General features: G+C 35.5%; 3 protein-coding genes across 6 annotated transcripts; all 3 read left to right on the top strand.

Moving 5' to 3' along the window:
- Window positions 1-1,049: 1,049 nt before the first annotated feature.
- LOC110763671 (uncharacterized) lies at window positions 1,050-3,248 on the top strand. The gene is made up of 3 exons (XM_021966504.2): window positions 1,050-1,230; window positions 1,387-2,053; window positions 2,939-3,248. The coding sequence occupies exons 1-3, from the start codon at window positions 1,164-1,166 to the stop codon at window positions 2,991-2,993; spliced, it is 789 nt and encodes a 262-aa protein (XP_021822196.2). The 5' UTR covers window positions 1,050-1,163; the 3' UTR covers window positions 2,994-3,248.
- Window positions 3,249-4,514: 1,266 nt separating this feature from the next.
- LOC110763672 (protein CYSTEINE-RICH TRANSMEMBRANE MODULE 13) lies at window positions 4,515-5,793 on the top strand. 2 transcript variants are annotated; one of them, XM_021966506.2, is made up of 3 exons: window positions 4,515-4,765; window positions 4,918-5,104; window positions 5,487-5,793. In XM_021966506.2, exons 1-3 carry the CDS (start codon window positions 4,714-4,716, stop codon window positions 5,518-5,520), a joined length of 273 nt encoding a protein of 90 aa, XP_021822198.1. In that variant the 5' UTR covers window positions 4,515-4,713; the 3' UTR covers window positions 5,521-5,793. The 2 variants fall into 2 exon arrangements, with proteins under 2 accessions (XP_021822198.1, XP_021822197.1); XM_021966505.2 differs by having other exon boundaries at window positions 4,519-4,765; window positions 5,566-5,793.
- Window positions 5,794-8,298: 2,505 nt separating this feature from the next.
- TRB1 (telomere repeat binding factor 1) lies at window positions 8,299-15,419 on the top strand. 3 transcript variants are annotated; one of them, XM_021966526.2, is made up of 7 exons: window positions 8,299-8,566; window positions 9,330-9,515; window positions 9,734-9,951; window positions 10,035-10,119; window positions 11,515-11,598; window positions 13,949-14,299; window positions 14,872-15,419. In XM_021966526.2, exons 2-7 carry the CDS (start codon window positions 9,366-9,368, stop codon window positions 14,884-14,886), a joined length of 903 nt encoding a protein of 300 aa, XP_021822218.1. In that variant the 5' UTR covers window positions 8,299-8,566; window positions 9,330-9,365; the 3' UTR covers window positions 14,887-15,419. The 3 variants fall into 3 exon arrangements, with proteins under 3 accessions (XP_021822218.1, XP_088101802.1, XP_088101803.1); XM_088245676.1 differs by having other exon boundaries at window positions 13,949-14,313; XM_088245677.1 differs by lacking the exon at window positions 14,872-15,419 and having other exon boundaries at window positions 13,949-14,314.
- The last annotated feature ends 383 nt before the right edge of the window (window positions 15,420-15,802 follow it).

Raw genomic sequence — 15,802 nt, 5'->3', positions numbered from 1 at the left:
AATTTGGAAGACTTATTCTCAATCAAATTATTTGAAAACTTGTCAACTGATTCTTAAACTATGAATAAAAGTTTCTCAAAATAGAAAATCATATTATGTTTAATTATTCTTGCATGCTACAAGCTGTGTCCACGTCTGTATGTGCCTGTGTGAGAAAAAATTAAGAGGGAAAAGAAGACGGATTCAATCGCTGATTGAAGCATATGGCTACGTTGAATGTGTCAACTTGTTTCGATCGAGATTGATTTAGGACTTTGCAATGGTTATTCTTATAAGGCTAGATCAAGTGACTCAATGAAATTTCCAAAAGTTTTTTATTGTTCGTTTTACTTAGGCATTGGTAACTTACAAAATTTCAATTTTGTTGTGCTACGGAGTAACTTTTATTTGGAACATAGAACCCCTATGGAACGGGAAAGTAAGAATAAATGCTTTCAACTATTGAAACTACAAGTTTTGACGCTATTTGTAGCTTTTGTGATGGTATAATTTGATATTTCCAATCTTTTCTTCAAGGTAGAACATTTTAATTATGTTGTTGAGTGGCGGTAGTTATTCAAGCATTCCTTAAGGTGATAATTTTGGCACTCCAGAAATCACTTTTGAAATTACCTCATAGACTCTTCGTGTGTGTGGTGTGGTGGGAAAATTTGAAGTGATAAATGCATTTCTTACCAGTTCTTAATCAAATGATACTTTTTTCCAACGATGAAATATGTCTCAAGTTCGAATCTCCATATTCTTTATTGATTAAAAAAAATTATATTCTCGAATAACAACGTAGACCATTTTCCAAATTTTACACATGTTATGAATTACTAATTCAAATGCAACACTTTTTCCGGTGGTGGTTAGCAGTTACTCCACACAGAACAGTTTGAAGTTTTCCTCCTCTTTTGTTCCGAAGAAAAAGAAAAAAAAACACATCTTTCTCACTAAAGAAAATCCGATGTGTCAAATGAAAAACAGATAGTTTGTTAGCCGCTATTTACTGCAGACCAGTTTAAATCAACAAACCTCCCTAGATTTTGGATACTGGTGGAGACAAACCTCCCTTGGTTCCTTGCCCTAATAAATACAAAAAGTAGATCCTAGCTTTTTGCATTGTAACCAAGACAGAATAAACATATTTTTGACTTAGCAATCATTCAAGAACGCCAAGAATGAGTGATCACAGCCACCACCAGCATCCTCCCAATGATGTTCCTCCTCGGCAGCAGCCTCCTCAAGGTTAATTATGTTTTTTTTTAACCTCTTTCCTTGTTTGTCCCTTATGGTTTCTCTTGCATTTGTATGAATATATTTGTTGGATATATAATCTTGGAATTTTCAAATCATATATATATAGGGTATGGTTTAATTTGGTTTTTGTAAATAATGAATTAGGTTATCCACCACCAAATGACGGATATCCCAACAACATTTATCCGCCGCCGCCACCACCTGAAGGACATTCCAAAGACGCTCATCTGCCACCTGCATATCCCCCACAAGGAAATTCATGGGACGTTTATCCCCCACCAGGACAAGGACAAGAACAATCACGCGATGTTTATCCCCCGCAAGAAAAATCAAGCGACATTTATCCCCCACAAGAACAATCAAGCAATGTTTATCCCACACGAGGACAAGGACAAGGACAAGAGCAATCGAAGGACATTTATTCCCCACAAGCACAAGGACAAGAACAATCGAGGGGCATTTATCCCCTCCAAGGACAAGGACAAGAACAATCAAGTGACTTTTATCCCCCACAAGCACAAGGAAAAGAACAATCGAGGGACGTGTATTCCCCACAAGGACAAGGACAAGGACATTCTCCACATCGTGGGTATCCTCCTCCGGGCTATCCTCCTCAAGGTTCTCCACCTCCTGGATATCCTCCTCAAGGTTATCCTTATCCTCCCCAAGGCTATCCTCCCCCGGGCTATCCTCCTCCCGGATATCCTCCCCATGGATTTCCTCCTCCTGGATATCCCCCACATTACCATCCACCGCCTCCCCATCATCAACCAAATCCTAGTACCAGTAGCATGGGTTGTCTAAATGGCTGGTACGTTATGCCCTTTCTTATTTTCTTTCTTTCTCTATGTGCATTTACATTATGTCCTAAAATCTTAACTCTTCTCCTCCCTCACTTCCTGATTTATGCAAGCTCATAGGCTCTTGACCCATATTATATTTAGGATTAGGATGCTTTAAGTTTGGTTTTTAAAAATAAAATATTTATATAAAAAAAAAAAATTGGTACGAGTCAATTCAATTTTGAGCTATCGCATAAAAACAATTAGGAAAAAAAAATAAAATCAATTTTTAGGTTTGATAGCTTGGTGTTTTTTTGTGGAGACTTGGGGATGTTGTCATTTGGCATGAAAAAAGCTTCTCCAAAAAAAATGGAGAAACTAAGCTAAGACTGTTGTTTTTGGTTGAGACTTATGGTAGCATGTTTGTCAAAATGTCATTCTTTTATGTCATATGATAAGCTAAGAATGATTGACCATTTCAATTTGTGACATTGGCTTTTAAATTGGGGTGTGAGATGCCGTACGTTTTCATTTGATGCAATATACAAATGAGTTTTTTAATAAATATAATGGTTTTTGTTTTTACAGGGAAGCCAAAGGGGATATGGAGTTCGTGCTTTGGCCATTTGGCTTTTATGTAGTGATCTTATTTTTTTAATTAGGAAATTTTGATTTCTATTAAGGAAACGTATGAAGTGGTCTTTAATTTTTTTTTACGACATTTCTTATTGAGATGGGTGATAATATACTAAACTCACACACACTACAAGGATGTTAGGACTCGAACTCAAAACCTTACATGGGGGAACAATTGCTCCAAACCACTATACTAATCAGTCCTTTACGAAGTGATCTTGATTATTAAGTTAGTGCATTCTCTAATTAATTTGGTTTCAATTTGATGAATGGTGCAGTATGGCTGCACTCTGCTGTTGCTGTATGTTGGATTGCTTATGGGGCGGAATATGATTGAAGTCTTATTTGAGCGGATGCCATACAAAAGTTTCCCTACCTTATAGCCTCACACAAAAACATATGATGATAGCGAAGAATGGAGTGCTATGAATTGTAAATATTAATTAGGAGATTTGTTACTCATAGTCGACTTATCGGGTGTAATTAGGGTTTAAATTACTTTTTTTTATTAGTACGACAATGTAATCTTATATATTTTCTTGCATGAAGAGAAAACACGGTATCAGAAATTGAGAAAAACACGTATAAGAAATTACTCAAATTGATTGTTTCACATGGTATCAGAATAAATATCTTAGGCTTGGATCTTATCTCTTATTACCCCTACCTTAAATACCTATCATCGTTTTAATTGCGAATATTAAACATGAATCTTTCACTGGTCCTGTCGGTATCAAACTGAATGGCACCAATTATTTCCTTTCGTCCCAAGTCAAGATTGAGAAGGACTTCCTCAACTCGACACCACATACCCAAATTACAACTTGCGAAGTGCAAATGTAGCATGCATGAAATTGCCACTTTAGCAGTAGCCTATATAGCAGGAGGATGTTGATGTTTTCTAAGTTTTACGCTATTTCTCCAGTGAGGATTGGTGTTGAAATTCTTAACTAATTCTTAATATAAAATACTTAACGGAATATTTCCCGTGATGAAAAATAAGAAGTAGTCGGGCGATACTTATGTTAAATGACTCTTTTTGGTTCAAACTTATGTAAATGACTCTAAAGATTACTTAATTCGATGATGAATTAACCCATCTTATGTTGTGAACAAAGAACTTAAAAGAAGTTCTCTTATTTCTAATAATTCAAATTTATTTATAAAATGATGCTAAATTTTTTTTAAAAAATTAACACTATGAGTCAGTGACTCATATAGTGCATACTTTAAATTGGAAAAATTAACTGGTTACTTTATACCGCACTAATTGAACATGTTTAGTTTATCAAAATCGAGTTATTGAATTTGAAATTAAACAGATTTATTTATTGTTTGTGTGAACCCATGTCAAATAATTGTCTATCTACACGAACTTCAATTCGTGTCAAATAATGATTTATTTAAACCCTTTTCAATTTGTGACTGTTAATATATTATCAAATTTACACCTAATTTAATTTTCACATTCACTGTAAAAATAAATTACTTTTATTTCTTTTTTTAATAAGATAAAAAACATGCGCTAACAAGGTCCAGTCCAATGAAAAATGGCTTTACTTGCATACCAGTGTGTGTGAAAAAACCTTGGTATTCTATAATTTATCGTAGTTAAGTCTATTATTTGTATTAAACTAATAATAATAAATAAAAGAAGGCGGCAAGTTACTTAGTGCAGGTTAGTTTAAACAAACCTTCCTTGAATTTGAATATTGGTAGTAACAAACCTCTCTTTGTTCCATGCCCAAACAAAAAACAAAAAACAAAAATAAAAACAACTCCGACGTCGCATTCAACCTTTGCTGCCTTCTTATCCTTATTTTATTTCATTAGAAAAAAGACCAAACAACGTACTTAAAACGAATCCCCTGCTCCCACATCCAGCCTGTCTCTCTCTGACTCTCCACCCATTAATAACTTCTCTCAACTCTTCCATAACTTCTCTCAACTCCTCCACAACAAGCACAAGAAAAAAAGAAAGAAAAAGGATCAGATCTTTTCTGAGTTTCTGGGCTTAATTTGCTACAGCAATCCATCAAGAACACCACCAAGAATGAGCTATTACAACCAGCAACAGCCTCCTGTTGGTGTTCCTCCACCTCAAGGTAAGCAAGCAAGTCACATCTTCTTTTCCTAATAATTTTTGTTTTTCTTGATTTTGTTCAGATCTATGTAAAAGCATGAAGAATTTAATATGAGTTTTGTTCTGATTTTGGGTTTTAATTCACTTTTGTGGTTTTAAATTGTAATGGAATAGGTTATCCACCGGAAGGATATCCCAAGGATGCTTATCCACCACCTGGATATCCCCCTCAGGGATATCCTCAACAGGGATACCCTCCACCTCAGGGCTACCCCCAACAGTACCCTCCTCCCTATGCCCCTCAGTATGCCCAGCCTCCCCCTCAACAACAAAGCGGTAGCACTGGCTGCTTGGAGGGCTGGTATGTAATTCCGTCCTCTCTTTCTACCTTTTTTGAATACAAATGATAATTGAATTTGAATGAAAAGGGACGGGCTCATTGCCCTAACTATTCCGCCTAATCTGCTTATTTCTGTAAAATTTGTGAAACTGAGTTGGGTGTTGACTCAGATCTAGGTTTATCTGAGTTGGTCTAGCTGAGTTTGGCGCGAGTCAACTCGGTCGTTCAGACTTAACAGTCAAACATGTTTTGCACGTTTCCCTAGAAAGATAGGTTCACATGAATAGTCTTGGCCTGTAGCCAGGATTTTTTTATTCCCAAAATTACCCTTTTCATGCCACCGGAGCCGGGGGGGAATTTATTTAATTTTGATTTGTCTTCCTCTCTTGTCGATGTGTTTAAGGTCGTACAAACGACAACAATTGTTCGATTTTTAAGAGGCGTTGTCAGATTTGTTTTTTCAATTGCATGAAATGCTGCAGTTTGGCTGCTCTGTGCTGTTGCTGCCTGCTGGATGCTTGCTTTTGAAGGGAGCTGTGGATCAAACATGAAATTGAAGCCCACTTGATTGGATGGCGCACAAAATTTAATTCCCTTATTGGGTTGTCAAATTTATCTATCTGTTACATTTGTTTGTGTAGTTTTTGTTTTTCATTTTTATTTGACAGTTTATTTTCATAAATAATATGAACTTCTACTTGAAAAGGTCACATTGGTTCTTTCTTGCATTTTCTTATGTGCTATATTATGTTATTATCAAAATGTAATGAAAATGTTTCTTTTGGGTTGGAGGCATTGGGGATGAAGGCAAAAGCATGGGAGATTTTGAGGTTCTTTGTGGTGGAAGTACATTCGGACAAAGATGCTTGCCTCCTTCCCTGTAAGGAGATATTACTCCTTCCTGTGAAGTTCGATACATATGCAAAAATAATTCGTAAAAAATACAAAAAGAAAAACTTATGCACACATGTCACACTGCTATTGGTATGACTGTAAAAGCTCATAGTTACATGGTAAGGGGGGAAGTATTTTACTTTGGACAACTATATGATTTTGGAAGCTTTTAGGTCCCGTTTGGTTCATGGGGAAGGAGGCTTGGGGATGGAAAATCAATTGTTTTCCCATGCTTAGTAAGTCCAGACATGGAAAATGGTTGCCTGGCATATGAGAAAATAGGGGCGAAAGTGAAGTCCTCCTTCCAACTTGAATTTTGGCTTTGTTGGGTTGTTTGAGGTGTAGGGTTGGATTTTGTCCTTTGGGATCATAAAAAGCTGGAGGAATATTACCTCCGAGCTGGGAAAAGCTTGTATTTTTTGGTTTCAGGAGGTTGGCATGGAATCTTACATCAAATCAAAGACATCTGAAGAATTAAAAAAAGGAAAAAGAGGGAGCAAAGCCAGAGTGGCAAGTTGGCAAATTTGTAAACTAGACTACAAAAGCTATAACCTGTAAATTGGAGAAAAGCTTATACTAAACTAGAAAAGCTATTTCCATAGTGGCAAGTTGGCAAATTTGTAATACCACGATTGGGTGTTTTGGGGTGGAATTTTGGTTCAATTGAAGCAATTGATCAAGAATTAGTTCGACAAAAACAAGTCTATTTGTAAAAGAGTTAAAAAAAATGAAGCTAATTTGTCAGCAAACAGATATGAAGGATATGTTGAAACTATATGCTTTGTCATCCAACAATAACTAGAATTGTTCAAGAGGTAACAACCCATAAGAAGGTGTATGTCAAATATATTTCCTTTCACGCATGGGGTGGCACCACAGTGAAAAAGTGGATCAAACTCTCCCCTCCCCCAAGTGCATTCAGATTCGATTCACATAGGAGATAATCTTGAGGCAATCCAATATATTTCCTTCTAGACCTTTAGGATTAAGTTATGTCAGGTCCAAACATGACTCTGCCCCTCGTGAGGGAGGGTAGATAGAAGGGGTTAGGACTAAGATCGGTCGATGCCTCCATCTTTTTCAGTGTGGTTCAAAACTTTCCTTTCTCATTTCAAAAATAACAAATAAAAATATTTCCTTCTTTTCCTAGACACTCAAGAGGTAAAAATTCTAACAAAAATAGACATTGAAGAGGTAAAAATCTAACAAAAATACACATTCATGGGGCTGAGTTGATTCAGATGCCAAGTAATATATCCACGGAAGGATTCATATATTCGTGTATATTGCAATTGAGTTGTATTATGTTGCGTATGGGTCTTGTCATTTCTGGTTTGTGATGACTTCGCACTAACATGGCATGTTTGAGCTTATCCTAAATGTTAGCAAGAGAACCAACTAAATGTTATATCTTTTAATTGGAAATTTATGATTAATACTCATTCTAAAAAAAAACCAACTAAATGTTAGCAAGAGAAAAAAAAAACTGTAGTTTTCCAAGAATAAACATCATACCATATATGAAGAAATGAAAAGAATAATAGTTTCTTGTTTCCTCAACCATAACTCACTAATGGATTCATTTTAGATAGTTTGTTTATGCCTCCTAACAATGCACATGATTTACATGTGACTCTATTGTAACATTAAATTACATGAATTACCGTAACATTAAACTACATGAAATGGACTGAAACAATTAAAATTATATGGATCAAATTGAAAACAAGATCAAGCTAGGAACCAAAATTGTTGTTTCCCACCGCTCCCCTCGCACCATTTTTTTCTTCTTCTCAAAGGGTAATAATACAAGTTAGGTAATTAAGCGAAAGCTCAGACGAATTATTCAATGGCTCATAAAAACACACCTTATTTGTAATTTATGCATGTATAATATAACTATATTCATATTTAGGGGTTTAACGTTTAGAGCTTAGGGTTTAAGATTTATAATTTAGGGTTTAGGTTGTAATATTTAGAATATGTAGTTTAAGGGTCAGGATTTAGGGTTTCCATCAAAATTGGTCTTTCCTTAATTCTTAACTCTAAACCCTAATCCTATCTATGAACCCTAAACCTTAAACTCTAAACCCTAACGGTATTTCAAATATCATGTATTGAAATAACTCTAAGTTTAACGGTATTTTAAATTGCACGTATCCAAATAAGTTTCAAGTTCGAATCTCCATCCTTTGATTAAAAAAAAAAAATCGTATGGAAAAGTTTCGAATGCCCTAATTTTCGTGCAATAGGCAAACCTCTCTGGACCCCACATGCGTGTACCCTTGTAATACATGTCACCAGGATAGTTAAGTTGAACGGAAATTCAACGTTACTTTTGCCCAGCAAGGCTCGAAACAGATTTTTCGTGTCGATCCGCAAAAAATCCCAGGTGGACAGGAGAGAGCGCCAGAGGGCAACCATGCCTTCACCTTCCCCGACCTCGAACTGAATTTCAAATCTCAGAGCCCAAAACACCAAATTAAAAAAAAAAACAAACCGCAAATCAAAATTAAATGAAAACCCGATAAAAATAGACCACGACGACGAAGAAATTTTAAATCATTCACCGTCACTTTGGCTTATCGGGTAATTTTCCTTTCCTGATTACTTTTTTTTTTCTTTCGAGCATTTTTTATAAATATTTTACAGGGAAATGGAATTGTATTGGATTTCCCTTTTGGTTATTAATTGTTAGGGATTTTAGGGTTACTGGGTTGTATGAAATGGAGTTTCAGGTTCAGCACTTGAATTTTCCCAGTGGAGGATTTTAGGGTTGAGTTTTTTCTTTTTTGAATTATGTATGAAGGATTCGGTTTTTTCATGATGATATTACGCATTTAAATTATGAAATTATTGTTTTCATTTTCGAAAATTATAGATAACTGTTGTTTGCACATTTGAGTGCTGCCGAGTAGAGGTAAACTTTACTGAACTGAGAGTAAAATAGATGCTAATTGTCAATAAAAGAGTCTTATAGGACATCCCTGTGAGCTTAAAACAGCTCATAATGAATCCAGTTATATGAAATTGAACAAAAAGAAAAAGAAACTGAAAGTAGAACAATGGATGAAATCCAGTTATAGGACTCCTTCTTTGTTTTATATTTCTTCACACAATTTCAAATTGTTGCATTTCAAATCTAGATCCTTATGCAAACTATGTTTAAGGGTTTTATTGCAAAACTCAGTAGCTGAAATTTTTTACTCAGTTATCTTAGTCCCTGTAGAATTTTACATTGATTTTCTGTTTTGATTATAAATATTGAGTGTTGTTAGTTAGTTTTAATAATCTACTGATTTTTGAAGTTTGTGCTTGAGTGCACGTTCTAATCTAGACCACTAATCTGCAGATTGATTCTCTGGTGGAGTTTTTTGTTCTACTCTTTATGGGTGCTCCAAAGCAGAAATGGACAGCAGAAGAAGAAGCAGCCCTTAAAGCTGGAGTTGTTAAACATGGGGCAGGAAAGTGGCGAACCATACTTAAAGATCCAGAATATAGTGGCGTCCTGTATTCTCGTTCAAATGTAGATCTTAAGGTAGGGTTCTTTTAACACTACTACTTGTTAAGAAGTATCGTTAATTTCTTTCGCCCTGACCATCAATAGGTTTAGCCAGTGCATTTATAGTTTTCATGATATCTGATATGAGGTTTGGCGATACTTTGATCAATTCTTTATAGATTATTAAATTGACGGTTTTGCTGGACTATGCTTCAGTAAATAGTTTATAATTTTTTTGTTTTGATGGTGGGTAGGATAAGTGGAGAAATATGAGTGTCATGGCAAATGGATGGGGCTCCCGAGAGAAGGCTAAGACAGCAGTTAGAAGAATGCATCCGGTCCCTAAACAGGAAGAAAACTCTATGGCTCTCAGTACTGTTGTTCAAAGCGATGAAGATGTCATGGATGCTAAGCCTATTGCATTTTCCAGTGATACACAGCAAACTTCTGGTCCAAAAAGATCCATTGTGAGGTTAGACAGTTTTATTGTATTTCGTGTTTTTCTTTTTAAACTATGCTGTATGTTTGAGAGTTAATTTCTGTTCATGCTTGGAGGCTGGACAATCTTATCACGGAAGCTATAACTAGCTTGAAGGAGCCTGGTGGTTCTAATAAAACGACTATTGCAGCATATATAGAGGTAGCCTTCTATGTCCAACAAACAAAATCTGTGGTATTTTGAATTGACTTGCTATTTCTATGACACATTCCACTTCAATCCTGTCATACAATTGATTGATTGTATAAATATTTCATGAAGTTGAGAAACTTCACAACGTAAGTGAGAGGTTGAGATGACAGTGATGTGTTTCAGTGTGCTCAGTCAGCTAAGGTTTTCATAGTGAATCATTTTAAAGGAGTTTAGTGTATTTTGTTTTTGATACTTGAGTTCAAGTTGCATTTTCGGTCATAAGGGGCTTTTGGAATATATGCCATCCTAACTGCTGTTCTAGAAAGGATCAGGGTTCCATAAAAAACAATTACTAGCCGCAGTAGATAAAAAGAAAAGAAAGGAATACATATATTAAGAAGATAACGCCCTGGAATCTGCTCTTCATTGCCCCTTGCAGGGGAGGCTCTGTAAAATACAGAGACATCCTTGATTAAACACATAACTCTTTTTGGGGTGCGGACATTTAGCTTTAAATTGTTTCCATTACTCTTTGTTTTTTATTCTTTCATTCTTTGTATGTTCTTTCTGATTCCTTGAGGACATTTTTCTCCTTCTTTTTTCTTTGAGGGATTCTAGAAAAAAGTATCGAATGGTGAATGTAATTAACCCGAATAGCCATTGATTGATTGGTTTTGGAGATTGACAGTTTTCAGTCATATCATGGTTCAGGACAAGTGGGCATTCTATTTTCATTGATAAGCCTATGCAACATTATGGAATTGACATTGCCATGCTCTATTGGGTTCCAATATTTAAAGAAATTGAAAAGAACAAAAATTTAAATAGTGGTTGGTCTGCCTAAAAGAAGACACCCTATCCACCAGAAATGATTTCTTATGCAGGGAACATGTCTTTCAAGCCTCCTTATAAAAATTATGAATGTTCAATTCATCTTCTAGCCATAGGGTAATGTAATTTGTAATGTAAACCCCGCGTATGATAGCCTAGCCTTTTAAAGAAGTGGTTATGAAAAGGAGTTTATGCCAGTGCATTGCAAACCCCCTCCTCCTCCTAAACAAAAATGCAAGTTGACTTTTTACGACACTGAATCAGTAACATTATCTCTGGGTTCACTGATATGTAATTGCATATCATCCCAAGGTTATACACTCCAATTATATGGTATGTGAAATCGAATACTTTAGATAGGTTTTTAATCATAATTTTCTAAATACGGCTGAATAAGATCAATAATTAATTTCATCTAATCAATAATCATGCTATGTACCTACTGTCCGTACATAGAGTATATCTAATCGTTCTTATTTGTTATTTTAATGCTTTAGAGTAATATAATATGCTAGCATTATTTTCTAGCTATTATTTGGTTATCTGCTCACCCTGAGAGTTTTGATTTGGTAGGAACAATATTGGGCTCCTCCAGACTTCAAGAGGCTATTGTCTGCGAAATTAAAATACTTGACGTCAAGCCGTAAACTGATTAAGGTAAATATATTATGTAATCTAATAATCTCAAAACAATGACCTGTATATATAGCCTTTATGATTTTTATTGGTGTTAGATTATGTGGTTTTTGTGAAATGAATAATTAATGACTTCTTAATGTGCATGGACTTGCCATTTTTATGAACTTACAAACAAGTGGGACTAAAATGGATAAAATTGTCTCATGCAATGCGGTTCTCGATTGTGGTACGGGTTTAAGTCATCAAATGATTTGCACATGCATAAAAAAATTAGGTTTCCTAAGGTTTATCATCATACTGGAATGTGCGAATGCTTTCTTCGTACTTTACATTATAGAACACTTTTAATCAATTGTGTATTTGGTTAAACAGTAATTTATTCTTTGGAACGGGATGGTTGGCCTTGGTTGTGGTTGTGGACTACTAAAAAGTTCTGGTTAATAAGAATAAGAAGAACAATAATAATATTAATGAGGCCAAAGGGGGATGGAAGGTTTGAACTGTGCCCTTGGTTGCAGGAGTAAATTCTCACTACCACTGGAGCTACAAGCCCCCACATGATAATAATAATTTGTATTATTTTAATAATATTAAGAACTTTGTCCATTTACTCTCTACATGAATGAAAGGAGCACAATTTTAATTAATGAGTAGTTGTTCTGGTTGAAATTTCCTTAAAGGTGATTGTCGGAATTAATTAATGAGGTTTAGAGGATCAAATATTTAAACAGTATCGCAGGTTTGTCATCCTAGATTTTCTCATTCTTTAACCATTCAATCTGTTTGGTCACATGATAAAGTGCAACTTCTAAATCTGTTATGGCCCATGTAGTACAGTAGCACCCTTTGCCCCTCGGTTCAGGGTGTCTGCTTCAACTCCTAATGGTGTAGAGAGTTGAACTCCATTTTTATGGGTGTGGGGTTCCTATATTCTTCTTCTTTTATTTTTCCTTTCTAAAATCAAGAAAAATAGTTTTATGTGTTCTAGTTTCCTCTAATCTTTCAGACTTTTTCTATATCTGATTAAATCACTATCTAGACACCGTGGATCAATAACTTTACTTTTTGAGTCAGCAGATAGCAATTTAAACTGGTATGTTATATCTCCTTTATTGTCCTGCTTTTCCCGGTCCATTTTTCCTCTTTTTACGTAGTTGCCCCCCCTCCCCTTCATGTTTTCATTGTTCAATTTGGGTACAAGGCCGAAAACCTAAGCCTGAGAGAGAACACAAAGCTCTTGCTTTGGGGTGATGGTCGAAGAGATTCAAGTCGGTATTTTGCTTTTCCCTACATTCCGCTCTCTCTTTCCTTATATTGCCTGCTCCAATTTTTCCCCCTTTTGTTAAACTGTGATTAGGGTTTAAGTTTTCATGATAAGGATTTCAGTCCGATCTCAGCGTTTCTGTAGTGCTTCCATGATGTTGGTTCCACGAGGTTTTAATATATTCATGTTGGATTCTGATATCATTGTTTTATTCCTATATTTATTATTTCTTTCTTTAGTGATCCATTTTTGAATGTTGGCAATCCAGACTTGGTTTATTTTTTCTTGGTAGTGTACTGACAGAGTTTGTATCCTAGTTTTTCTTAGATATAGTACAGATAAACCAAACGAAGCAGCTCTCCTTTGATGCTTATTGTTCCCCAAGCTTTGAATGTGCTGATGATATGGGTGATTGAATTTGTTGTAAAATTTTAATTCATTTGACATTAAAGCTTTATTAAAATCATCGGATGTGTGCCATGCCGTGTATATCGGCCTCTTTGTGAGAGAGGATATTAGACCAACTTTTAGATAAGTAAATGAAGGTGTTAAGACATGATTTATGAAACATAGCATCAAGAGAGTTTGTCAATGATTTGTGATTTGATTGCATTGTTTAGGCATCATTGGACAAAAATGGAAAAGTAATGCCACTTTTTGCTTATCAGTTATAAATATGATTTATATATGGTCATATCTCATATTGAACATGGATCTTGATGGAAATATGGACGATCTAAAAGTATGGAAGTTTTGATGACGATCTAAAAATATTGTGTCTAATATTCATTCTTGCTAGAAAGAGTAATATCATGGATATTATTATATTTAATGCTTACTGGTAGTTGGATGATATCTGATTTACTTAGTCTACAATATTATTTTGCTCGTGTGTTTCAATTGGGATTTTCTTTAATTAAAATAAATAAAGAACACTAGTTATAACATGATATTCCTTAAGAGATGTTGCCCTGGGTTTGCATAAACTCATCATACACCTGGAATTGAATGTGGTTGGCAGAGCTTCTGTTGGTTATGTTCAATATAGGGGCATGACTGATTCGAGTTTGATTTAATTTCTAGTATGTTTTTTTGTTTTCACAGGTAAAACGCAGATACAGGATTGCACCTACTCCAGCGTTTTCTGAAAAAAGAAGAAATTCCTCAATGTATCCCTTTGAGGGAAGACAGATGGTTTCTCCAAAATTCGATAAGGATGATGCCACCATGCTTATGAAAGCGCAGATTGATTTAGAGCTTACAAAGATGAGGACGATGACCCCACGAGAGGCTGCTGCAGCTGCTGCTCGAGCAGTTGAAGAAGCCGAAGCTGCCATTGCAGAAGCTGAGGAGGCAGCTCGAGAAGCTGAGGCTGCAGAAGCTGATGCTGAAGCAGCACAGGCGTTTGCAGAAGCAGCAATGAAGACACTTAAAGGAAGAAATTCTGCGAAGATGGTAAAGTTCATATAGTATGTTATCTTTTTACAGTGAATTTATGTTCTTGGCTTGAGTTGAAATGCTTACTTCTGGCAAAACGACAATGACTAGTCTCACCATTGTGATTCTGTGTGTGTGTGTGTGTGTGTTCTATACTATTATTGAAGAAATCCCCTTTGTTGTTATACAAGTTAGTATCATGATTATACGTTACCTTAGTTTTTCAGTTCAACTTCTACTCGGTATCTCTTTCTCAACCAATTCAGTCTCCTTCCCTGCACAAAACCTCCCTCTTCCTACTTGAACTCCAACCAGCACACATAACGTGTGTTTGTGGATGCTTCTAAATTCTAATATGTGCGCATTTGAACTTTGTTGTTTGATAAGAGAAGTGTAAATGTCCTTATAAAAGTAGTTGGGGGTATATCTGGCTTTGAGTCTAGTTCGGCAATAATTTTTAGTTTAACCAATATAATGAGGTCACACGTACCTAACTGCCATCTCTCTCTCTCTCTCTCTCTCACACACACGTATACACATTATGAAGCTTTTAAATTTAATCTAATTTTTCCTGTAAACATGTGCTGCAGATGAATCGACCTTGATTGTTCAGAAAATGCTAGAGCTATGAACCAGAAGTTTCTCGGGATCGACACATTGTTTTGTTGTAATTTGTAGATTATGTCAAGGCCGTTTTGGTAGTGCGAGATAGATTCCAAATTCACCTCTCCTGGCCGACACAGGTGGATTTGTAGTTTGTATGTTGATTAGCTTCATTGTAGGACAGTAAGTATTGAGACCCCATCTGGTTCTTGGTTGTAGTTCATTTCCTTTTAGAAATTTCAAAACTGCATCGAAATGCAGAAACTAGAACTCATAGCGGGATAGAAAAGTTTTTAGTTTTAACTGGATGTATGTTTTGTAATTGTCTTATTTTGACTTGTTTTTCTGGGCCTTCAAGATAGAAGTGGAGGTAGCTGTCATTAGTTAATTTATACAGCAACATGTATATGCTTTGGATCAAACTGTTCACTCTGACCCATTGACAATTTTGCCCCCTTCGTTTTGAGCTTCTATGTAAATTGTGACTGCTGGAAATGGACAGTTGGAACTTGGAATGTATATGGCATTTATTTTACCGACCCTGTACTTTTTATTATTATTATTTTTTTAATCAATGGCGGAGGGGAGATTCAAATTTAAGAATCTGTTGAGTGGAAAGGAAAAAATAGTTTTATGAAGTTTTCTTCTCAACAACAAAATATAGAAATGGTAAGCCATTTTTTCCTTGTGATATGTATAACATTTGAGAGGGTTAAAGTGCAAAATTCCCTGCGTGACTGAGGGCTCGTTTGGAAAAGTGCTTTTATTATAAAAATATTGAAATTTTCATAAAAAATTCAAATGCTTTTGCTTCCTCAAAAAGCACTTGGGAGTCTATCTCCTTTACAAGCACAACAGCAACAATATAATGACCATCTCCATGAGTTTTTTCTTTCTTTTTCCAAGCCAAGAATAAAC

Source organism: Prunus avium, chromosome 8, assembly GCF_965620075.1.
Source record: "Prunus avium chromosome 8, drPruAviu1.hap1.1, whole genome shotgun sequence".
In the NCBI taxonomy this organism is placed as follows: domain Eukaryota; kingdom Viridiplantae; phylum Streptophyta; class Magnoliopsida; order Rosales; family Rosaceae; genus Prunus; species Prunus avium.
This window is presented reverse-complemented; position numbering and strand designations above follow the sequence as displayed.

Coding starts and splice junctions, on each gene's coding strand:
- TRB1 (XM_021966526.2), top strand. CDS start 9,366: ATGGGTGCTCCAAAGCAGAAATGGACAGCAGAAGAAGAAGCAGCCCTT. Junction 9,952..10,034: donor CCAAAAAGATCCATTGTGAG/GTTAGACAGTTT, acceptor TCATGCTTGGAG/GCTGGACAATCTTATCACGG. Junction 10,120..11,514: donor CTATTGCAGCATATATAGAG/GTAGCCTTCTAT, acceptor TTGATTTGGTAG/GAACAATATTGGGCTCCTCC.
- LOC110763672 (XM_021966505.2), top strand. CDS start 4,714: ATGAGCTATTACAACCAGCAACAGCCTCCTGTTGGTGTTCCTCCACCT. Junction 4,766..4,917: donor TGGTGTTCCTCCACCTCAAG/GTAAGCAAGCAA, acceptor GTAATGGAATAG/GTTATCCACCGGAAGGATAT. Junction 5,105..5,565: donor ACTGGCTGCTTGGAGGGCTG/GTATGTAATTCC, acceptor GAAATGCTGCAG/TTTGGCTGCTCTGTGCTGTT.
- LOC110763671 (XM_021966504.2), top strand. CDS start 1,164: ATGAGTGATCACAGCCACCACCAGCATCCTCCCAATGATGTTCCTCCT. Junction 1,231..1,386: donor TCGGCAGCAGCCTCCTCAAG/GTTAATTATGTT, acceptor ATAATGAATTAG/GTTATCCACCACCAAATGAC. Junction 2,054..2,938: donor ATGGGTTGTCTAAATGGCTG/GTACGTTATGCC, acceptor TGAATGGTGCAG/TATGGCTGCACTCTGCTGTT.